This window comes from Heterocephalus glaber, unplaced genomic scaffold, assembly GCF_053883595.1.
Source record: "Heterocephalus glaber isolate CG9 unplaced genomic scaffold, H.glaber_assembly_v1.0 deba00001744, whole genome shotgun sequence".
Taxonomy (NCBI): Eukaryota; Metazoa; Chordata; class Mammalia; order Rodentia; family Bathyergidae; genus Heterocephalus; species Heterocephalus glaber.
The window spans coordinates 5281227-5305163 of record NW_028258450.1 but is presented as its reverse complement, the minus strand read 5'-3'; the positions used below and the strand labels follow the sequence as shown (position 1 = coordinate 5305163).

Genomic DNA, 23937 nt, shown 5'->3' with positions numbered 1-23937 from the left:
AAACATCTAGAACAGGTCAATCCAGAGACAGAAAGCAGATTCAAGGTTACTGAGACCATCGAAGGGAAGCGGGAGTCATTAACATGGAAATGGACTGGGGGGATGGTTGCAGAGTACTATGAATGTAATTAATGTCACCGAATTGTACACTTACAAATGGTAAAAATGGCCAATTTTCTATTATATATTTGACTGCAATTAAACAAATTTTGGACTTGGCTGAGGGAGGTCAGAGTCCAAAGTCCAAGTGAGGAACAGTCTGGGCAGATTCAGGGACAACTCCGTGAGTCTTAGCTTGTTTTTCATGTTGGCTTTGGTTTACGGAGTCAGGGTCTCGCTTTGTAGCTCAGGCAGGCCTCAAACTCGAGACGATCCTCCTGCCTCAGCCTCCCACGTGCTGGGATTACAAGTGCTCACCACCACACAGGTGCATTAGAATGAGTTAGAGACAGAACTGATGAGCCTGGTTCAGCAATCTGGCTGGGGTGCAGGGTCACCTGGTGAGGGGAGGTCAGAGAGCACCAATGCCTCACCTGAACATGGCGATGAGCAAATTGAGCAGCAGGATGTTGGCCACGAGCAGGAAGACAATGAGGAGCAGCACCACCAGCCAGTTGGCGTAAAGCGAGACGCAGGAGCCTGCCTGGGGCCCCGGAGGCTGAGCCCAGGCACCCTCCTCAGACGAGCAGTTCATAGGCGTCATGAGGGCCACTGCGAAAGCAGACACTCAGGGACCTGGCAAAGGGCTGCCAGCGGTGGGGCGGAGACCCACAGAAGGGGAGAGAGGCCCAGAGAGAAAAGCACGGGCACCCAGAGAGAGGCGGGGGCGGAGACCCAGAGGGAGGACGCAGGTCACTGGCCCTACCGTCCATGTCCTCCTGGGGGATCTGCCCAAAGATCTGCAGGTAGGGCCGGTAGAAGACACGACGCAGGATACTGAGGAGGTCACGGTCGCGGGGCCTTAGCAGCCCCTCAGTGGCCACGCCATAGGCGACCAGCCAGACGCCCAGGAAGAAGAGGAAGAAGAAGACATCCTTCATCTGCAGAGGAGGAAGCCGCCGCTGAGCTGGCCCTGCCCCACCCTGACCCCACCCCTCACTCCGGCCCCACCCTCCAAGCCACACCTCCCTCTGGCTCCTCCCCTCCACCCCACCCGTTGCCAGTAAGACCCTCACCATCTTGCTCACGATGACGATCTTGGGCCCCAGCTGCTTGTTCACTGTAAAGATGTGCAGCAACCGCAGCGTGAAGATCATGAAGTCGAGGCACAGCACAGTGTGGCCCAGGTCATAGAGACCCGGGGTCAGCCTAGGGTCAGGGGACACCCAGCAGGCTCATTCAGAGGCCAGGGAGGAGCTGAGGCCTCCATGGGGCAGAACCAAGACCCCTGATTCACACGGGGTTTATTCAGTCACCAGTGCACACTGGGGTGCAGGGCACTGCACCTCTAAATAATGACTAAGTGAAAGGTTAAGGTTAGGTAAAAGCTGTGAGGTCCCTGTATGAATCAAGCTGGGAAAACTGCAGGAAGCAGGCCTGGCGGTCGGTAATGCCAGACCTGCAGAGGCTGAGGCTGGAGGATCAAGAGTTCAAGGCTAGCCTGGGCTGGAACGAGACTCTGTCTCAAAACTGCCGGAATAGCTGTCCAACCATTAAAAGCAAACTATATACAGATTGTGTGAATGATAAGAGTCTAACAGGAAACAGGATGAAGGATAAGACACACAATTCACAGAGGAAATTCAAAGGCCAGTAAACACCAGCAATATCCGCAGGAAAATAACAACTATATTCCTATTTTGTATCACCCTGCACTTAACTTGGGATGGACTGAACCTAGTGTAAAAGGTAAACATTAAAGTCTTCAGAAAAAAACACAGGCTTGCTTTATGAGCTTGGGTTGTATAGGATATCATAGGAAAAAAGTTGATCACCAGGAGTTCAAGGCCAGCCTGGGCTGCATAGTGAGACCCTGCCTCAAAAAACAAAAAACAAAAATCACAAGACATAAAATCATAATTCACAGACATAAAAATACAATAAGAAAAATGTTGATGAATTTGGCTGATTTGAAATATAAAATTCCTGTGCATGACATGGATATGGGACTGAGAAGGGGAAAACAACCTTTCTTTGGCATTTCTGCCCAAAATGCAGAGACTAAATTTGTTCACAAGGGAACATGGGCCAAACCCACATCAAAGGGATCCTGCCCAGCCACCGCTGGGCCCTCAACAGGGCGGACAGAGGTCACAACAGCAAAGGACGAGAAGACCTGACCAGAAAGGCAAATGGGCCCTCGTTGGCTCCAGGGCCATGGGAAGGATGTCAGTGGGACAGCTGGTGGGGTTTGGGTGTGGTTTCTGAGTTTAGATCACATCCTGTGTCGACATTTGGAGAACTCTTCGGGCTGTTTCTGCAACCTTTTTTAAGTCTCAGATTTTTTTCAATATAAAAAAATTAAAGAATAGAAGAATATTTAAGACAGCAGACAAAGTGAAAAGACAAATGGTCAGGCATGGTGGCACACATCTGTAATCCCAGCACTCAAGAGGCTGAGTTAGGAGAATCTCCATGAATTCGAGTCCAGCCTTGGCTTCATAGTGATTTCAAGGCTAGCCTGGAATACATAGCAAGAACTTGTCTCAAAAACAAAAACAAGAACAAAAAAACACAAAGACAAGCTACAAGTTGCATAAGATAGTTAAAAGAACAAAACTAAACAACTAGGATTCAGAATAGGACAGAGGGAAGGAAGGAGGGAGGGTGGGTGATCAATGAACTCCCATATAAAATTGGAAAGGGAGGACAAAATATGAAAATTACTGACATAAGTGTCCCACGTGGCCATTAAGTTTAAAAAAAGATGCCCAACCTACCTAGTGGGGTCACATGAACTAAAACAAGGGGAAGTCATCTTCACCCAAAGTATGGACAAAAATTGTGAAAGTCTGGGCTGGGGATTTAGCTCAGTGGTTCCGCTGCCTGCCTCACAAGCGCAAGGTCCCGAGTTTGATCCCTGGTACCAAAAAAAAAGTGAAAGTCAAATTGAGAGCTAGAAAATGTTATAGATGGACAGTACCAGGCATTACCAAGAGCATCCTCAAGGGGGCACTGTGGTACCCTGGTGGTGGCATTGTGGTACCCTGATGGGGGCCATGTGCATGGGCGAAGCTACATAACAGGAAATCTGGGTCAGTAATGTATATGCCCTTTGATCCACCTACTTTTATCTGGGATGAAAACTTTCATTGTTTTAGAATTGCAGGAATAGAAATAATCTAAATGTCCATCTAGAGAGGACTGGCAAAATAAAGTGGTTCAGCCAGGAATGATGGCACATGCCTGTGATCCCAGCAATAGGGAGGCTGAGGCAGGAGGATCCCTACAAGTTCAAGGCCAGCCTGGACTACACAGCAAGACACTGTCTCAAAATTTATTAATTCATTAACTAATAAAGTGATTCATTCATTCAGTCGGGGAAGTAAGTGGACACTTCTCCCTAAGGCCGAGTGCTTCTTATTTTTCCCATGCGATGATTCTTCTGCCACCTGGAAAGTGGTGGATTTGATAAACTATCCGAAGCAGGCCTGGCATTCCTAGAGCATGACACGAAGAGGCCTTGTTTTTTCACCTCAAAAGACGCTTTATACAAAAAAACAAGGGATGAGCAGAAGCATTAGTGTGCTGCAAGATCCCTTGCCTTGCTTGGTCTGGATTAACAACTCATGTCAGGTGACTTCATATCACTGTGACCCTGCGTGGTGGAAGCGGCCTCCTGCACCCACTGACAGCTTGAGCAGGGTCATTGCTGTCACTCAAGGTTTTTGCTTTTTTTTTTTTTTTCCCTCTGTAGTACTGAAGGTGGAGCCTAGAGCCTCATGCATGCTAGGCAAGCGCTCTACCACTGAAGGGCATCTTCAACCTTTTTGTGTGTGTGTGTGTTTTTTTGGTACCGGGGATCAAACTTGGGTCCTAAATCCCTGGCTTCAACCCTTTTTATTTATATTTTGAGACAAGGTCTCATTAAATTGCCCAGGTTGACCTCCAACTTGGGATCCTCCTGCCTCCGCCTCCTAAGTAATAGGGATTACAGGTGTGCACCATTCCACCTGGCACAGGGAGGAAGGTAAACAGAAAGAAGGAGGGAGGGAGGGAAGGAGGGAGGGAGCGGGAGACTTATTGGCAGAAGAAGAACCAAAGCAGTTACCCTCTGACTGTAACTTCATACTACCTTGAGTAGAAAATGAAAGAAACCTTGTTGAAGAAACAGGATGATTTTTCTCTCCTGAACTTCAGAACTTTTGTCTCACTACCTTATAAAAAGAACTGATTCACTCATTAAATTCTGGCAAAAAGCAATCTGTCGCAACTGATCTTTAGCCAATGATGGCCCTAATCCTGTCCTCTGGAATCCGATGGGACATTTTCAGAGAATAAGATCCATTTGCAAATATTGACAGTGAAAGAACTTCAGGATACATGGTTGAGAAAAAAAAAAGTTGCCAGAAGAATATATATCACATCATTTTTGTACAAATAATGTGCATCTGTCCATAGAAATGAACAGAAAAACAGCAGACAGGGTGTGCCCCAAACTGTCAGTGGAGGAACCTCTGAGAAAGGAAGGGTGTTTTCAACCCCTGAGGAAAACCTTCAGTTTCTGATCTGTCCTTTATTTTTTAAAATCTTGTTCAATAGGGATATATTTCTTTTTTAAATTTTTATTTTTGTTTATTTATTTTTTTGGTAAGAGACTATATTTAAAGGTGGTTTAAGGGGGCCAGGGATTTAGCTTGGTGGTGCCATGCCTTCCTCAAAAGCACAAGGTCCTGAGTTCTATGCCAGTACCAGGGGAAAAAAAAAGACATTTAAGGGCCAAATGTAATCCCAGCACTTGGGAGGCTGAGGCAGGAGGATTGCCATGAGTTCCAGGCTGCCTTGGCTACATAGTGAGAAGCGTGAACTATGTAGACCACCTCAAAAAAAAGAGGAAAGAAAACCCAGAAACAAATAAATAAATAAATCTGCTGGCCTGGTTTAAGCTGCTGGAGGATGAGACAGATGTCACGTGAGGAGTTTACAATTCCATGTGAGAGAAGGGCCAGGACAAGCCATGGTCAGTGCATCATTTGGGGGATCTCGGGAGACAGAAGGAATCCAGAGTCTGGAAGGACAAGGACCCTTTCAAAGGTGGGGACAGCTAGCTGAAGTTAAAGGAAGTGTGGGAGTTGGCCTGGTCATTGCTGGGCGGCAGTGATCCTAGCCACGTCAAGAGGCTGAGGCAGGAGCATCGAAAATTTGAGATCAGGGCCAGGGATTTAGCTCCGTGGTGCTGCTGTCTGCCTCGAAAGTGCAAGGTCCCAAGTTCAATCCCCGGTATAAAAAAAGAAAAAAAAAGAAAAAAGAAAATTTGAGACCAGACTGGGCAGCTTAGCAAGACCTCGGCTCAAAATAAAATTAAAAGGGTCTGGGATGTAGCTCAGTGCTCCTGGGTTCAATCCTCTTTTTGGGGAGGGGGGATACTGAGGGTGGGAGGGGGGTGATAGGTACCAAGACCCAAAGAAACCGTTTGTGCCTGAGGACATTTTGCCTGGTCCTTTCCCTTCCCGGGGGCACCATATGGGTAAGATCTGGAAGCATCATACAGCCCAGTCCTTGCAACAGAAAATATTAGAGAGGAATTCTCCACAATTCATATTTTATAAAAAATAAAAAGAAGCCGGGCATGGTGGTGCAGGGCTGTAATCTCAGCAATCAGGAGGCTGAGACAAGAGGATCACAAATTTGAGCCCAGGTAGGGCAATTTACGGAGACTAACGCAAAATAAAAAATACATAAAGACTGGGGATATAACGCGTGCAAAGGCCCTGGTTTCCCGGCCCAGTACTGGGAAAATAAAAACTGGGGAGACCCCTGAGCCTGGGTCCGGGCCCACTCACCGGCAGCCCACGCCCAACAGGAAGCAGGTGAGGGCCAGCAGGTCGCACTGGTTCCAGGCGTCGGCCACATAGAGCTGCAGGCGGTGGCGCAGCGCGATGTGCCCGGGCCGGGGTCCCCCGCTGACCAGACTCCCCCAGCCTCCGCTCAGGCCCTGGCGAAGCTCCTCACACAGCAGAGTGAAGGCCCAGAAGTACAGCAGCAGCTCCCAGGGCCGCGGTGCCCCTGGCTGGAAGTCGAGGAGCAGCACGCGCGCGAAGAGCAGCAGGAAGAGCAGGTAGCTGACCACGTTGCCCATGAAGGCTGTCACCGGCGACCCCCAGAAGCACGACCAGCGGCCCCGAAGGCCTAGCGGCTGCACCTTCACCAAAGAGTGGCTGGGTCTGTGGGAAGAAGGGGAGAAGAGGAGGCTTCAGCCTGAGCCTCACCTGCACCTGGGGCAACCTCTCCCCACCCCCCTATCCCCACCCCAGGCGTGTGGCGAATGCCCTGATCGGGCACTCAGAGGCTGAGGCAGGAGGATCAGTCGCCACCCCTGCATGGCCAGGGACCCAGTGGGACCTGAACATCTTCTTCTCTTTTCTCCCCCCATCCCCTTACTGAGGGTTGAACTAGGACTTCGTTCACACTGAGCTACATCCCCAGTCCTCTTTTAGTTTGAGACAGGGTCTTGCTAAGTTGCCCGGGTTGGTTTGGACCTTGCAGTCCTCCTGCCTCAGCCTCTACGGATGTATGCACCACCAACCCTGGCTCCCTATGGTCTTGACCCGGTATCTAACCTCTGATCTCTGAAATCTCCTGCATCAAGTTGCTGATTTTCCGCCTCCAGCTTCCCCCGCCCTTTTGAACTCTGATTTCTGACTCTTGTCTAGCTTTTGATTCCAAATCCCTCTTTTTTGCCTTCACAACCTCTGACTTGCGTCATCTGCTGACTCAGACCCCAAAATGACCTGTGACCTCCTCACTTCCATGATCAGGACTCCCAGGTTCCACATCCCTGTCCCCGAAGATTAACCCCTGACCCACAGATTCCAGCTAATCCAGCCCAGGCTGCTCACATACTTCCTTCCCCATATGTAACTGATGATCACAAAACCAAATTTGCCTTCTGAATTCTGGCCTGGGGAATCTGCTCAAATCTCTAACCCTTCTTGCTTGGGTGCTGATCCTCTGTCCTGATTTCTTCCTCTTACCTCTGACCTTAAATCTGAGACATCCAAATGAATGGGAGTACTTACTATTAATCAATTCGAAACCAACAGGAAAGCCGGGTGTGGTGGTGCACCTCTGTAATCCTAGCACTCAGGAGGCTGAGGCAGGAGGATTGCTGCAAATTTGAGGCCAGTTTGGGCTCCATAGTGAGCTCAAGCCCAGCCTGGACTACATACCAAAAGACTGTTTTAAAAACAAAGTAACAGGCCTTATTGCATGAGAGAATTAAATGGTCTGACTTTCAAAATAAAACAGCACAACGGCTCCCCACTGTGAGTATCCCATAACCTTAGCTACTATCGTTATCCTCATGGTCATCGCCATCATAGTGGAGAAAATGGGAAACCACTAGGCCATTCTTGATTTCTGACACTATGGCTTTTACCTAAACTTGCTCTGTGGCCCAAATATTTCTCTTGAGTTTTGTCTTCTATCTTGTTTTTATTTTTTCCAGCACTGGGAATCAAACTCAGAACCTTGCTCTTCCCAGGCAGGTGTGGCACTGCTGAGCTACATCCCGGCCCTTCACTTCTATCTTGAATGCTTGGTTTTTTTGGGGGGGGGAACCGGGGATTGCACTCGGGCCCTTGTGGTTTTGAGGCAGGCAGCAGAACCACTGAGTTAAAGGCCCTGTTTGGTATTTTTTGTATGTACACTGTCTCAAAAAACAACATATGCAAATTTATTAATTTTAAAAAACAATGTATACATATACAGTCATGCGTCACTTACCCAAAGGGACACAGTCTGGGAAATGCATCATGAGGCAATTTCGCCACTGCAAGTGCCACAGAGTGCACTCCCACAAACTAAGGTGGCTGGGTTTTTTTGGTGGTGCTGAGGATGGAACCCAGGACCTCACCCGTGCCAGGAAGGTGCTCTACTACTGAGTTGCACCTCAGCCTGGTTTTTTTGGGGGGAGGGGGGCAAAGGCTGAGATAGGATCTCGCTATGTAATTTAGGCTGGCCTTAAACTCAAAGTGATCCTCCTGCCTCAGCCTCCTGAGTGCTAGAGTAGTAGAGGCAAATCTCAAGCCAGGTTGTGAGCTTGGCCTTGCACCCAGTCCCTCCTGGGACGTGAAGGCCACACATGTACCAAAACTGCCCAGGTCACCCCACTTCACACAGTGCTGGGGGTGTCACTCACCCATTGGGACCCTCTCCCTTAATGTCCCTGTCCGTGTCAACGTCAGGGTTCTTCTGATGCTGCGTGCACTCCTCTTCTGGTTTCCTTGCATGGAGGGGAGCACAGAGTAAGAATCAGACAGTGGTCTCCAGACAGACGAAAAGGTCTTTACCCAGAGACACTGCAGAGAGACAGAAAGGTGGCTCCCAAAGTCACCCCAAAGGGACCTTCTCCTAGGTCCATGGCCAGAAAACCAGAGGGGCTGCCCCTGCAGACACGGCAGGGAGTACCCCAAAAGCTCACCTTCTAGAACGTTCCATCCCGGGGAGGGACGGAGAGGCCCTCTCTCAGGGAAGGGGTGCACCAGGCAGGCCAAGCAAGGAAGGCAGGTGGAAGTGAGCAGGAAGAGCAACTGGGCACCCCTCCTGCCAGTGTCACCCCAGGGGACTGACCTGAAGGTGATGAGGTTGGTGCAGATCAGTGGGGGACAGAAGAAGGCGAGAACCAGGGCCCAGGTGGGTGTGGTGCTGTCCATCTCCCCCCACCACTTCTGTGTCAGCAGCGACTGTGGGGCATGGGGAGCATCAGGAGCCTGAGTCGTCCCCCACCCCAGCCTCCCTCTAAGCCCCTGCTGGAGGCCTGGGCCAGGGCTCTGAGCACAGAGCAAGTGCCAGTGCAGGGGCCATGGCTGTGAGGGCTTGAGGAACCGTGGTCAGAGCAGACAACTTGCCCAGGATTTGGCAGCCAACATTTATGGACATCATGAGCCAGATATTGGGCTGAGCACTTTCCACAGATTAGCTCATTTCACCCTGGCTACACCCCAAGAGGATGGTACTAGTACTTTCTCCTTTTCACAGCCAAGGCAGAGATGTTAAAGAAACGACCCAAGGAAATCAGTAAATGGTAGAGCTGGAATCCGTGAGTTTCTCTACTAGGCAAAGCAAGTGACTCTGGGTAATTACTGAAATCCCAGCCAAATCATCCTAATAGGTGAGGATGGGACTTCTTGTTCGTATAAACAAGACTTCCTGCTGGGTGCACAGAACTTTCTGTGTTGAGGGTGGGAACTTCTGTGATCTGGTCAGATTTAAATGAGGGCTACTGAGGGAGACAGGAGGATCACCATGAGTCCAAGGCCAGCCTGAACTACAGAGACCGTATCTCAAAAAATAAGTGAGGCCTACTGAGAAAGTTTACAAAATGTCCAACTGTCAGGATGGAAGAGAATTTAGGGCATGCAGTACTGCCCATGGAAAAGAATTTCCTATAGGAAGGGTGGGATTTCCTAAACAAAAGTCTATCTATGTCCAAAACACTAGCTAATTATTTGTGAGGTCATTCTAATTGTTGAGAATCAGAACTAGGGACCTCGTAAATGCACAGGACTTCCTGTGGATGAAGCAGGGCTTCCTCTGAGGGGAATGGGAGTTCCTGCAACCATAGATGAGATGGGACTTCCGCTGGGAGGAGAGAGACTTCCAGTGGGTTTGGGAAGGACTTCGGTGCGAGAGGTAGAACTTCCTACTAGAAGTAACAGGAATTCCTGGACCCGGAGAGGAACTCTGTAAGGTAGTGGGCTTTGCTGTGGGAAGACTGGCAGGCGGTGGGGCTTCTTAATGAAAGGAGCCAGACTGTCCCAGGAGGGTGGCCTTCAGGGCAGGGTCCACTCTAGACCAAGGGGGGCCCCCAATGACAGGGGTTCATCCACACAGTCCCCAGAGTCAGACGCTCACCTGGACCCCATCCTGGGCAAAGAAGGCTCGAGCGTCAGCCTGCATGGCAAGCTGGAGACAGGTAGCATCGCCCCAGAGCGGGCAGCGACGGAGAAGTAGTCGGGAGGCCCTTTCCTCGCTGCTTCGGTAGCACTCTCCAAAGAGGTCTGGGGACAAGGCGCTCAGTGACAGAGAGGGAAGGAGCGGGCAGGGGGGACACATCCCGCTCCCACAGCAGCCCAGACCTGGCCCCAGCCTTCTGTCCACGCACCTACACCCATGCTCTCAAACTTGGCGGCCAGCTCTTTCCGCCGGGCCGCCTCCTCCGCCTCAGCTTCCAGGCGGGCCATCACTCGGAGGAGCAAACAGGCCCCAAGAGCAGAGGACACAGCGTTAGAGCCCTGGGGAGACAGAGAGTGGATGGGGTCAGTTTGGGGTGAGGGTCAGAAGTGGGGCAGAAATTAACTGGGGTCATCAGAGCCCAGGGTTAAGTAATCTTCACTGAGACAAACACTCCATGGTTCCACTGAGATGAAGTCTAGATGGGGCCGGGGATTTAGCTCAGTGGTTTCGCCGCCTGCTGTGCAAGCGGAAGGACCGGAGTTCGATTTCCGGTACCAAAAAAAAAAAAAAGAGAGAGAGAGATGAGGTCTAGAGGGCGGTGGTCACATTCAGTAACAGAGGAGGCTGGTGGCTGCCAGGAGCTTGAGTGAATGGGTAGAGAGTTCAGTTTGAAAAGAAGTTCTGGAAGTAAACAATGGCAGTGTTTGCACAACAATGCAAATGCTGCACAAATGTACACTTAAAAACTGCTAAAATGGTCATTTTCTTTTTTTGTGTGGAGACAGGCTCTCACTATATAGTGCAGGTTGGATTTGAACTCTTTTTTTTCTGGTACCAGGGATTGAACTCAGGACCCTGCACTTTCAAGGCAGGTGAGGCACCACTGAGCTAAATCCCTGGCCCTTGGACTTGAATTCTTGATCCTCCTTCCTCAGCCTTCCGAGTGCTGGAATTTCAGGTGTGCACCATTACACCTGGCTTAAAATGGTAAATTTTACATTATGTATATTTTACAATTTTTTGGTTTTGGATTTTTTTTTTGTACCAGGTATCGAACTCGATCCTTGCGCTTGTGCAGCAGGTGACAAAACCACTGAGCTAAATCCCCGGCCCTTTACAATTTTTTGAAAGCAGAAAATTTGTTGACAACATAGAGAAGATGAAACTGCTATATATTGCTGGTGAGAATGTAAAAAAATAGCGATCCTTGTTGGAAAGTGGGGAGGTTCTTCAAACAATTAAACACAAAGTGTCTTAGTTACTTTTCTCCTTGCTGAAACAAAATACCCGACGCCCAGAGTTAAAGGGGAAAAGGTTTATTTAGCTCACAGCTTGTAGAGGCCTCAGTCCACAATCGGCTGGCTCCAAGGCAGGGCAGCATGGCAGAGGGGGATTGCAGAGGAGAAACAGTTCATGGACAGCAGAAGGTAGCAAAGAAAAGCAATTGAGGGGCCTTAGCAGCTTTTTTCTGCCCCTTTTATAGTCTATCTAGGCTACCAGGATTAGGGTGGTACCAAACCAATCAGTGGACTGATTTAGAAATCACTCATACTTAACCCTAGCACCCTTAATCCCAGCATTGCACCATGAGTCACTCACACACTCTAGATTCAGCCACCCATGAAAAAGCCCCACCTATGATGCATCAGGCTTTGAGGGGACAGCTAGACACAAGCCATGACACAAGGTTTCTATACGACCCAGCAATTCCACTTCTAGATAAATGGCTAAAAGAGTTTTGAAACAAAACTTGTACGTGAATATTCACACCGCCCTTATTCACAATAGCCAAAAAGCAGAAGAACTCAAATGAATGGATGGATGGATAAAATGGGATCTGTTCACACAATGGACTATTATTCAGCTATAAAGAGGAACGGAGCACTGCTAGCTGCTATAATAGGGATGAACCTTGAAAACATTATGAAAAGGAAAGAAACCAGTCACAAAAGGCCGTATCATGTATGGTTGCATTTAGATGAAATGTCTGAAATAGGCAATGCATAGAGACAGGAAGCAGATTAGTGGTCACCAGAGGGTAGGGGGGATTGGAATGTGGACTGACTGCTTAGGAAGTAAAAGGTTTCTGTTTCCAGTGGTTTAAAGTTCTGGAAGCAGGCAGTGTGATGATTACACAACACAGTGAGTGTACTAAATGCTTCTCAATTGTATACTTCAAAAAGGGTTGAGTGGTGAAGCCAGGCGTGATAGTGCATGCCTGTAACTCCAGCTATGAGGAAGACTGAGGCAGGATACAAGTTGGAGCCCAGCCTGGGCAATCTAGAAAGATCTTGTCTCAAAATATAAAAAGGCTACAGATGTAGCAAAGAGGCCCTGGGTTCAATTCCCAGTTCAAATAAAAGTGTAAGTGGTGAATCTTATATGAATTTGTATCTCAATTTTTAAAAACCTCCATTAAAACAATTTGAATCTATGACCTGATGTGTTGAAACAGCCCATTGTTTTTGTTTGTTTGTTTTGCTTTGTTTTGTTTTTGAGACAAGGTCTTCCTCTGTAATTCAGGCTGACTTCAAACTCATGGCAATCCTCCTGTCTCAGCCTCCCCAAGAGCTAGGGAAACCAGCCCATTGTTTTCTTTTGTTTTTGGTACCTTGCCCTTGCAAGGCAGGCACGGTGCCACTGAGCTAAATCTCCAGCCCAAAACAGCCCATTGTCAAAAGGACCCTATCAGGATGGTTGTGTTTATTTGTTTGCTGTTTGTTTGAGACAGGGTCTCCCTATGTTGTTCAGGTTGGACTTGAACTTGCTACGTAGCCTAGGATAGCCTTGAACTCACAGCGATCCTTTTGCCTCAGCCTCCCAAGTACTGAGATTACAGGCGGGTTCTATGGAATAAAAGCGACTTCATTTTGGATCCTGTTTGAATCCCATGATTGTTTCTGCTCCTTTCAACTTCTCAGACCCCTCTCCCATGTGCTACACCTGCCCTGGGAGTGGGACTGTGTGGAAATGACTTCCTCTTACCTGCCGGCTCAGGTCCAACCTTCCACCGGAAACCACTGTAAAAGAATGGCTTTATCTGTGTGACCATGGGCAGATGCCCAAGATATAGCACTGTACATTGTTCATGGAAAAATCCGCTTATGAAAAATGCTTGCTATGGGGGAGAGAAAAAGAAGGCGAAGCCGTTGGTGTCCTATAACAAGGACTGAGGACGGAGTGTGGCCTGGGTTATGTCAGAGGTCAGGGCATCGTGCAGAGAGGTCCTTGGTGTCCCTTAGGCCACCCTAAGAAGTAGGATCCGAGGCAGACGTCACCACTCACCATCTCCCAGAAGTACATGGCCATCTGGGCTCTGTTGAGCAGCAGTGCCCAGAGGAAGAAGTCGCTCCAGGGAGCCTGCCCCAAGCTGGCTTCCAGAGCCGGTTCCGAGGCGGCCCAATCAGAGAGCAGAAAAACCTGCAGGCGCGGGAGGTGTGGCTAGGGCTGGCCGCTTCCGGCCAGGGGTCCTTGAGCCCCGCCCCCTCGGATTGCCCCGCCCCTCTGGATTGCCCACGCCCCTCCGCTGTGGTCCCGCCCCCGGTCCCTCCGAGCTCCCTGGCCTTAGCCGCCCGCTTACGGTCTCGCAGCAGCCCTTGCCGGTGTGGGGGTCCCGGGCTTTCACGGCTGGGTACCTCGGCGCGCACGTCTCCCCCAGCAGCGTCCTCAGCACTTGCCCCACCTGAGGCGGCCGGAGCTCCTCAGCGTCCCCTTTGGGCCCCGGGGCTTTGGTGGCCGCCCCGTGGGCCGCCTGGTCCAGAAGCGCGCGGATGAGCGAGTGCGCGGGCGCTGCACCGTAGAGCTGGGTCAGGCGCGCGGGCGTCAGGAAGTGGCCCAGGCTGAGGCCGTGGGAGATGAGCAGGCGCACGAACTCGGGTCGGTCGTTCAGCAGAGCGTCCATGAGCGACGCCTCCAAGTGGAAGGACTGCGGGGAGGAGTGGGGCACGGGATGAGCAGGGACAGAGGCCAGGGAGGCGCCGAGGTAAGGAAGGAGATGGGCCGCTATGAGTGACCGATGGACAGATGGATGAACGGATGGATAGATGGATGGATGGATGGATGGATGGAGAGAGGGAACAAGCTGGGGACAGATGAACAATGGAGATGGATGGACAATTCGGGGAAGGCTGGACAGGTCATAAAGGAAGGCAGGACCGGGTGTCCAAAGGCAGGGAGGGAGGGGAACCACCCTTTGGCCAGAGCCCCAAACCCCAGGCCCTGACCCCTCACCCGCCACTGGATGTCCCCCCGGAAGAGTTCACTCTGAGCGATGTCCACGCGGTTCCAAGCCACAGCCAAACGCAGCTCGTCCAGGTAGGCTGAGGCCTCAGAGCTCCTACAGGCTGCAGGGTGAGAGGGAGCAGGGTGGGGACATATGAGTGGAGCTACATCCTCGCCCTTTTATTTTGAGGCAAGGTCTCCTGCAGTCAGTAGCTGCTCAGCCTGGGCTGCCTCAGCCTCCCAAAGTCCCGGGATTATAGGCGTGTGCAGCCATGGCCAGGTGGAACAGGAGGTCAGTGGACTCAGGGCCAGCTCAGAGCACTGGATCAGAGCCACCAAGCTACCAAAGAGCATCACTTACTCATGTCACATCTCTCTGTTCAGGGAAACACAGGCTGTGATTAACCTGTGGAAAATCAGACACCTGTCTGTGTGTGGTGTCATTTGCCTGTGATCCCAGCACTTGGGAGGCTGAGGCAGGGGGATCACTGTAAATTTGAGGCCAGCCTGGGCTACATAGTGAGCTCAGAGCCAACGTGAGCTGCAAAGTGAGACCTTGTCTCAAAAAAAAAAAAAAAAAAAATCAGACACCTGAAAACCTCATGAAAAGAACGAGGCAACAATAGCAGAAAATGAAGCTGGAAAAAAATCTGAACAAAATAACTGCAGGAAGTTATTGAAAACAGCACCACAGGGCCGGGGATTTAGCTCAGTGGTTTCGCCCCCTGCTGCGCAAGTGCAAGGACCCGAGTTTGATCCCTGGTACCAAAAAAAAAAAAAGAAAGAAAAGAAAACAGCACCACAAACCAAGTGTGGTGGTGACACAGGCCTGCAATCCCTGCACTCTGGAAGGCTGAGGCAGGAGGAACACGAGTTGGAGCCCAGCTGGGTCAATTGAGCCACTTAGTGAGACCCTGTTTCAACATAAGTAAATAAAAAGGGCTGGGGATGTAGCTCAGTGCAAAGGCCCTGGGTTCAATCCCCAGTATGGGGGGAGGGGGGAAAGCAGCAGGGGAGAAGAGGTCTTAAATGCATCCAGATGCACAAGGCCCACAGGGATAAGAAAGGTCCAGGGGGCACATGCTGTTCACAGCTCTTGTCCTCCTTCTGCCTCTTCTGCTCCGTATTCATCTCCCATGCAGAGGCATCCCATGTCATTCTGCAAACTACTGTCACAAACCAGCTGACCAGTGTCATGGAGACAGCAGGCCCAGGAACGCCAGTTGAGTGGCTACAAAGGGGGCCGACCATGGCACCCTGCGGCATCGGTGTTCCCAGCAGCTGCAGGATGCGGTCGCAAACCACGAGGCACCTGCAGCTTGTCCAGCGCCCCCCTGAGGCTGAGGACATGGGGGTCCAGAGGGGCGCAGTGAGGGGTGGAGCCGTGACTTGGCCTTTATTCCTTTTTGTAAAACAGAGATGGATTCAGAGTGGGATTTTCTGAGATTCTATGAATCTCCCCTACTTTTCTCATGGTTTCAAGAGAAGAAAAGGCAATGTTTGGTTTGGAATTGCTTTGGTTTATGGGGGTAATGGGGATTGAACCCAGGGAGTTCTGAGCTGCCTTGACAGCCCTTTTTTGAAATGTTTAAAATACGCTGACACAAGGTCTCACTGGCTCCCAGGCTGGCCTCCAACTTACAGTCCTCCTGCCTCAGCCTCCTCAGTAGCTGGGATAACAGGCGTGCGCCACCTCACCTGGCAAGACAGTGGTGTTTAAGAGCATGCTTTATATTCTGACTTAACCTGGCACCACCGGTCACCAGGGCCTCCCGAGCCCTCTGTGCTCCCCCTGTCCCATACCAAGCTTGGGGGCCATACCCAAACCCCTCTTCCTAGGTCTGCCTAGTGAGCCAGCTGGACCCAGGAACTGTCCCTGTCCCTCCCCTCCCCTCCCCTCCCACAGCCCGTCAGTCCCCAAGCCCTATCTCCAGCCCTTGCCTCTTGAATGCTGTCTCTGTGTCCCCAGTCACAGCTCCAGCTTCAGCCTCCACAGTCCATTCCCATGCTCACGGGCTCCTCTCCCACGCCTGGGGTTCTCACACACAGAACTGACCTTTGCTGCTGTGCTCCCCCCAGGACTCTGTTCTAGGCCCAGCCTGGTATCATGGTCCCTGGTGGCCTTGCTGCCAGATGCTGCAGCCCTCAGGTGACCCTCTAACCCCTCCCAGTCATACAACGCCTCACCCTGTCAGTGGCTGGGTGACCTTGGGCAAGTCACTTGTCCCCTCTGAGCCTTCGTCCCTTCATCTTATAATGGGGGCGCTCCTTGCAGGTGGAGGCAGAGGACGAGGGCTGAGCATACATGCTCACTGCTCCACACAGCGCCTGGTGCACCCCAGAAGCCTAAGGAGTGAACCCCATCCATCCTCTGCTACCTGAAAGGCCATGTGGCCAGCGCCTGAGTCCCCAGAGACTCACAGCCCCACCCCTGAACCACAGCTTACAGAGCTGCTGCGCTTTCTCCTGGGAGCCTGCTGGGTTAACTTCTGAAAAGCAAACCGGATTTGCCCACTGGCTGTCACCCTCCGTTTGAAGATGTGTCCCCAAGGAGACAGAATCACACAAGAGCCCCCCTTCATGGGGTCCCCACTGAGGACCAGGCACTGCCACTGGGGCCCACGATGCTCCTGCTAGGTAAGATCTTCATCTTTCAGAGAGACAAACTGAGGCTCAGAGAGGGAAAGCCTCTTTCTTAAGGTCACACAGCCAGGAAGGAGCCCTGCTGGTGTTCAAATTCAGCATTGATTCCAAAGTCAAAAGCAATCACTGCTTTTTAGCACCCCACAAACATGACGGGTCCAGTTGGGGGGACCGGGGGCTCCTGGTATGGTGTGAATGCCACAGTATCTTAAATTTTATTTAACAATGTGTCGAGGGCTTTGGATGTAGCTCAGTGCTAGAGTGCTTGCCTAGCATGTATGAGGCCGTGGCTTCCATCCCCAGCACAGAGAGAAGGAGAGAGAGAATGACTCTAGCAAGATCTGGCTCCTTGAGATCAGGAAATGGCTGTTTGTTGAATGAATAAGTAAGCCCCATTCTTAGCCTCTGTCAGCCATCCGTGATGGCCCCTGCCTTGGTTTCCATACTCAGGCTAAGATGCCATCTCTAGTGAAATATCAGAGTTCTTCACTGAGCATGCTTTGGTTCCTATCTAGACAAGGTGTGTCCCACCTAAAGGAGGCACGTAGGAAAGGAAGAGTGGGTGGATAGATGGCTAGGTGGGAAAATGGATGGATGCATGGATGGAGAGTAGAAGAGTGAGTGGATAGAATTAATGGATTTGTGGATGAATAGGTAAAGGGATGATGGAAAAGTGAAGGATAAATAGATGAAAAGATTGGTGTACTTATGGGTGGACTGATGGAAAGATGAAAGAATGGATGCATGGATCCAACAGAGAAACACTCCAGAGGGGAAGAACTCAGAGACAAAAGGCACATGGTGCTCAGATGAGCGAGGGCAACACAGCGCCCAGGCCAGGAAAGGGGCCAAGGCTGAACTGGGAGAGAGAGCTCTCGGGAGCCCAACCACTACCTTTCACGAGGGCCTTCAAAACGATGGTCTCGAATTCCTCCGCGCCATCCTCCGATGAATAGACGGTCAGCAGCTCCTTCCGGGTCATGATCCTCTCCACCTGCAGATGTGGAATCCTGCACACCCAGCCCAGCACCTCCGGGGCCACTGCCCCCCAGGCCCCAGCCCCCCACCTCAGGATCAGAGGAGGCCCCAAAGTCATACCTGGGCCTGCAGGACCCCGGGGTCCCCTTTGGGGAAGAAACGCCTGATCCAGTCTTGGGCTTCACCTCGCCTGGTGCCCCCACTCCCTGGGGCCAGAGAGTCTTCCAGGATCTCGGCCAGGCAATCAGCAGCACCCCCAGAGCCGGCCACCAGGAGGCAGGGGAGCTGTGCCTGGGTGGCGTCCTCTACCCGCTAAGGATGCAGGGGACAGCAGGTCAGGGGAGGCAGGATGTTCACCTTCCAGTCCCTCCTCCACTAGGGAAAACTCAGGGCCAGGAGACCTGGCTCCCTCCACCTCCCCTATACCTTCAACATCTTCTCATCCCCACCGATCAGCAGGAGGAGGACGGGGATGTCAATTCCGGTCCCTGAGGGAAGAGAGCGGGAAGATGGTTACCACCCATCAGCCTCTGCGCCTATGGGAGACCACACTTTCAGTAGTCCCGGGAGCAAGAGGCTGGCCTCTTCCCAACCCTGTGCTTTGAGAATCATGGGACCTGTGCGTGCGTACATGCATGTGTGTGTGTGTGTGTGTGTGTGTGTGTGTGTACTACTAAGACTTGAATCCAAGGCTTTTGCCCTGAGCTACATACCCAGCCTTTTTTTTTTTGGTACTGGGGATCGAACTCAGGACTTTCCGCTTGCAAGGCAGGCAGCGGAACCACTGAGCTAAATCCCCGGCCCCCCCCCTTTTCTTTTAAATAATTACCTAGTAGCTAAGTTGCCCAGATTGGACTCAAAATTGCCATCCTGCTGTCTCAGGCTCCCAGAGTGGTTGGATCACAGGCATGCACCACCACACCTGTTTTGTTTTGTTTTGTTGAGACAGGGGCTTGCTATGTAGTACAGTCTGCCCTTGAAAAGTGTGTAGCCTAGGCTGGCCTGTAACTCACTCCAGTCTTCCTGCCTCAGCCTCCTTCGTGCTGAGATTAGAGGTGTGTGCCACCACGCCTGGCCCCAGCTGGGAGTTGTCATTTCTCTGTGCCCTTTGGGAGAAGGCCATACTGTTGAACCTCTCAGAAGAGAAGAGAGCTTGGGACGAGACAGGCCCCTGAGTGATCCAGGCATTTCTTACTTGAGTCAGTCCTTAACACTGATTAACCAATCAGAAGCCAGAGGAGGTAAAAGTTCACATAGGAAAAGAAGGAAATAGGAATACAAAGAACTATCCAAGTGTAATAAAGTTCTTTACCAAGGTCCAACAGCAAAATCCTGTAAGATGGTTTTACGCAACTTCCTTTTTTTTGGTACTGGGGATAGAATTTGGGACCTTGCGCTTGCAAGGCAGGTGGCAGAACCACTGAGCTAAATCTCCAGATGTAAGATGGTTTTATGCTAACTCTGGTCCCATTAAAATAAGACACGACCCAGGGACGTAGCTCAGCTTATTTTTTTTTTTTTATTAATAAAATAAAACACTGGGCTGGGTTAGCACTATTCACACTCCACTTAGCCTAGAGCTGTGACCTAATGTAGTAATGCAAGAAAATAGAATAACTGGAATTAAAACCAGTATTTGGGGGGTGGGAGGGGTACCAGGGATCAAACTCAGGACCTTCCACTTCCGAGGCAGGTGGCAGTACCACTGAGCTAAATCCCCGGCCAAAACCCAGTATTTTTCTAAAAAATTGGAAGAAGCAAAGTATCTATTTTAAGAAAATATGGAATTATATTCCTAGAAAATTAGAAGATTTGACCAAAAAATAAAATTTTTAAATATTTGTAAGAGAATTTGGATTAAGAAAAACACACAAAAATCAAAAATTTGTGTCCAGACTAATAATAATCTTTATCTTGCTGGGTGTAGTGGCGTGTGCCTGTAATCTCAGTACTCAGGAGGCTGAGGCAGGAGGATCACCACAAGTTTGAGGGCAACCTGGGCTACACAGAGAGACCCAGTCTCAAAAATCTAATCATGGGGCCGGGGACTTAGCTGGGTGGTTCCATTGCCTGCCTCGAAAGTGCAAGGTCCTGATACCAAAAAAAAAAAAAATCTAATCATAAGCATAACCTGTATCTTATTTATGTTTTAATAAAAACTATAAGATATCTGGGAATTTTTTCATCCAGGAAGATACAGCATTATTATGAGAAAATTTACAAATCTTAGTTAAGCTGGAAGCCTGAATAAATGGAAAAACTATCATTGATTCACCCATCTTAACACGTAAAGTGAATGTGACTGGGGAAAGAGGAGGGGCTAAGGATGTGTGAAGTGTGTACCCAGTTTTAAACAGAACAGATAATTTTAAAAAGCATAAATGTCAGAGAAGCGCCAGAAAATTTTTGAGACAGGACGGTGAGAAGGAATGTTCCCTCACACATCTTTAAACTGCTCTAATCAAAACATTGTTCTGGCACAAGAATAGATAAATATAGATGTGAGAAAGAGAAGGTTCCAAAACAGATCTCAACATATAAAAGAATTGCGTATTTAACTGTGGCTAAAGGATGGTTTTATTTATTAAACAGTCATGAAGAAAATATGATTCCCCAAGGAAGGAAAGAAATGTGCATTCCTTATTTCAAATATGTAAAAATCGTTTCCAGATGGATTAAAGGTTTAAATACTAAACTGTGAGATATTTTTTTTAAAAGACTCAGGACATTTCTCTTGGGGAGGGCTGTCCCTAAGACAGTATACCCTGACGATGAAGGAGACAGCAAATATCTAACCACATAAAAAAGGGACAGGGCCGAGGATTTAGCTCAGTGGTTCCGGCGCCTGCCTCGCAAACTCAAGGTCCCAAGTTCGATCCCCGGTACCAAAAAATAAGAAAAAACCGACAAAAATGGGACAGAGGGCGGGGACTTAGCTCAGTGGTTTTGCCGCCTGCTGTGCAAGCACAAGGACCCGAGTTTGATCCCTGGTACCAAAAAAAAAAAAGGGACAGAAATTTTATGGCAATAGACACCAATATTAAAAAAAAATTTTTTTTTGAGACAGGATCTTGCTATGTAGCCCAGGCTGGCTTTGGATTCACGGTGATTCTCCTGCCTCAGCCTCCCAAGTACTGGGACAAAAGGTGTGTGGCACCATGCTGGCTAAGGAATATCATCATCGTGTGTGTGTGTGTGTGTGTGTGTGTGTGTGTGTGTGTGTGTGTGTTGCTGGGAACAGAGCCCAGGCCTTCATACATGCAAGGCAAGGGCTCTTTCACTGAGCCACATCTGAGCCCCCCATCAATGATTAAAAGTGGCAGCGAGACAGAGAATTTGGACCTGAAGGTGCTTGTGAGGAAAGCAGCTCATGTATCCACATGGCACCAAAACCAGAAATATCACAGAAATGGGAATGTAATTCCACAGAATCCTACAACACAGAGAAGTGCGTGAAAGGGTACACTCCAAACAGCTGAACACCGATTACCCCAACTGGTGGAAAGTTGGAACCAGGAAAGAAAATAATTGACTTTTTATTCACCTTTTTATGATTTGACTTTTTTCCTGTGAGCACACTCTAAAGCCGGCCTCAGAAGGTTACAAAGCAAGGTACAGTTCAAGGACCTTCATTCCAAATGCCAAAATCCACAATGTTCTCAAATTAGAAATACATGAGTGCTGACATAATGCTCAAAAACTTGGGATTTTGGAGCATTTTGGGTTTCTCTAACTAGAGATGCTGAACTGCATACTATGCCTGAAATCCAGAAATCTCTGATACTGGAACCATTTCTGATCCAAGGATTTCAGACAAAGGCTACTCAACCTGTATTGCTCTTACAATACGACCTTCTCGCGAGACAAAACTATAGTGGTGGAAGCCGGGCATGGAGTCCCACGGCTTTGATCCCAACCCTCCAGAGGCTGAGGCAGGAGGATCCCAGGAAGTTTGAAGCCAGCTTAGGCTACATAATGAGACTTTGTCTCAAAAAATAAAACAAAGCAAGACCAAAAAAAACACTAGGAATGGAGACCAGATAGTGGTTGCCAGGGGATAGAGATACAAAGCCAGTCCTTTGCAGTAACAGAACTGACCTGCATCTTCCTTTGGTCCCAGATACACCAATCTATACGTGTACAAATCTTCACAGACATTCTACCCAAAAAAGCCCCTTTTAATACTATGTAGAGGGCCGGGGATTTAGCTCAGTGGTTTTGCTGCCTGTTGTGCAAGCGCAGGGACTCGAGTTCAATCTCCAGTACCAAAAAAAAAAATACTGTGTAGTGATTTTAAAATTAAAATTGAAGCTGAGCAGAGCTAAACAAAATTCAATTAACTCTGACAGAGTGTGGTGGGGCAAGCCTGTAAGCCCAGCTCCAGAGAGGCTGGGGCAGGAGAAGTCTAAATTGCAGCCCAGCCTGGGGCAATTTAGTGATTTAGTGAAATTCAGTTCAGAGAGCTGGAATATAACCGAGTGCTAAAGCCCTGGCTTCAATCCCCAGTGCCACACACAACATAGACCACTACTTTGTGAATACAGAAAATGTTTACAAAGAAGCTGCTTTTAGTTTTGTTTATTTTTCTCTGCTAAACATTTGTTTCTGTTTTATTGATTTCTGCCCTTCTGTTTATCATTTCCATAGTTCCTCAGATTTGATTTACTATTCTGTTTCTAGGGCTTGTTGCTGTTGTAAAGTTTGGAAGGTTAAATCACTGATGCTCCGGTTTTCTTTTCTGATCTATGCATTTAAATCTATACGCTTCCCCTCACGCATTATACCCTATCTGTATTAGGTTCAAAACATTTCCTAATTTTTGTTTCTTCTTTGGCCAGTGGGCTACTTACAAACTCAGCTCTTGCAATGACGTGAATGAAACTCATGGAATCCACACTAAATATAACAAGCCAGGCCCAAAAGTATACGCTGATTGTCTGTGTGAGGTATAAATGCGTCCAGAACTGCTCCCAGCTGGAGCTCGGGGCTTGGCCCAGGGGAAGCGCACCTACCTGCCAAGTGCAAGGTCCCGGGTTCCACCCCAGCCCCTGCTTGCTGGCAGGATGCATGGGGGGCGGGAGAGATGGTAAAACCCAAATTCTGGGCGCTGGGCTCCCGGGCACTGCACCCCAGGTCTGGGGGGCCTGGGGGCCCCAGAGCCACTCACCGCCCACGCCCGTCTTCTGCTGCGCCACATAGGACTCGAAGCGCAGGCGGAATCGGTCCTCGCCGCCCAGGCGGCCGTGCCTGCCGTCGTCCACCAGGAAGAAGGCCGAGTAGTTGTAGTCCAGGGGGAACTCGACCCCGTCCTCCGGGTCACCGCGCCACCACCGGTACTTCGCAGGGAACGAGCCCTGGGGACAAAGGAGCCAACCGAGTCCTTCAAGGAGGACAGAGGGAGAAGCTTCTCCTCCCTCAGACCCAGAACGGCCCCCGCCCCCTGCCTCCCCGACCTCGGTTCACCTTGGCGTTGGTGAGGGTGTCTCTGTTCCAGACCACACCCCAGGGCGCAACACCCATGGCCACCACCTTGCTGCCCCCGGTGCTAGCCATCTGGTGGTCCCGCACTGCCACACCCACATGCCTGCCGATGCCAGTGTGCAGCCCCCCGGTGACAATCCAGGCCCCTGCACAGAGGGACAGGTAAGGAAAAGCCACATGACAAGTGCAGGCAGCGTTCGAGGAGGCAGTGGGGCCTGGCCACCCGCCCTCGGTCACCTGTGCTCTGGGCTGCCCGCACCAGCCCACGTCGTAGCAGGTCCTGCAGCCAGGTCTGGAGGACGGAGCCCCCCGAACCCCCCAGGACCGACACCACAAGGTTTGGGGCTCGGAAACCCCATGTGCGGGTGACCAGACTATAAATGGTTGCTGGATCCGTGCGGTCAGACAGCCGGAGGAACTGTGGACACACAGGGAGGGGACACGGGGAAGGATGGAGACCAGAGACGTGGGGGACAGGGACAGAGACAGAGGGGCACAAGGACAGAGGCCCAGGGGGAGAGACAGGGGTCCACGTGGGGAGACATGTGCCCAGCCTTG

General features: G+C 50.2%; 1 protein-coding gene across 4 annotated transcripts in view; it reads right to left on the bottom strand.

Annotated features, from left to right (window-relative positions):
* The window catches only part of Trpm4 (transient receptor potential cation channel subfamily M member 4), a 34871-nt gene that overhangs the window by 5610 nt on the left and 5324 nt on the right, over positions 1 to 23937 (bottom strand). For 2 of the 4 annotated variants that reach the window (XM_004866951.3, XM_004866952.4), the window contains exons 4-20: positions 23617 to 23797; positions 23362 to 23525; positions 23066 to 23252; positions 18325 to 18386; positions 18019 to 18210; positions 17815 to 17914; positions 14287 to 14399; positions 13637 to 13981; positions 13342 to 13476; positions 10265 to 10394; positions 10015 to 10160; positions 8731 to 8843; positions 8300 to 8383; positions 5943 to 6323; positions 1176 to 1308; positions 866 to 1040; positions 534 to 711 (exon numbers count right to left, since the gene is read on the bottom strand). In XM_004866951.3, the coding sequence (XP_004867008.2) occupies positions 534 to 711; positions 866 to 1040; positions 1176 to 1308; positions 5943 to 6323; positions 8300 to 8383; positions 8731 to 8843; positions 10015 to 10160; positions 10265 to 10394; positions 13342 to 13476; positions 13637 to 13981; positions 14287 to 14399; positions 17815 to 17914; positions 18019 to 18210; positions 18325 to 18386; positions 23066 to 23252; positions 23362 to 23525; positions 23617 to 23797 (2819 nt within the window). The remainder of the gene's footprint in view (positions 1 to 533; positions 712 to 865; positions 1041 to 1175; positions 1309 to 5942; positions 6324 to 8299; positions 8384 to 8730; positions 8844 to 10014; positions 10161 to 10264; positions 10395 to 13341; positions 13477 to 13636; positions 13982 to 14286; positions 14400 to 17814; positions 17915 to 18018; positions 18211 to 18324; positions 18387 to 23065; positions 23253 to 23361; positions 23526 to 23616; positions 23798 to 23937) is intronic. The other 2 variants (XM_021245762.2, XM_087200434.1) reach the window with 2 other exon arrangements.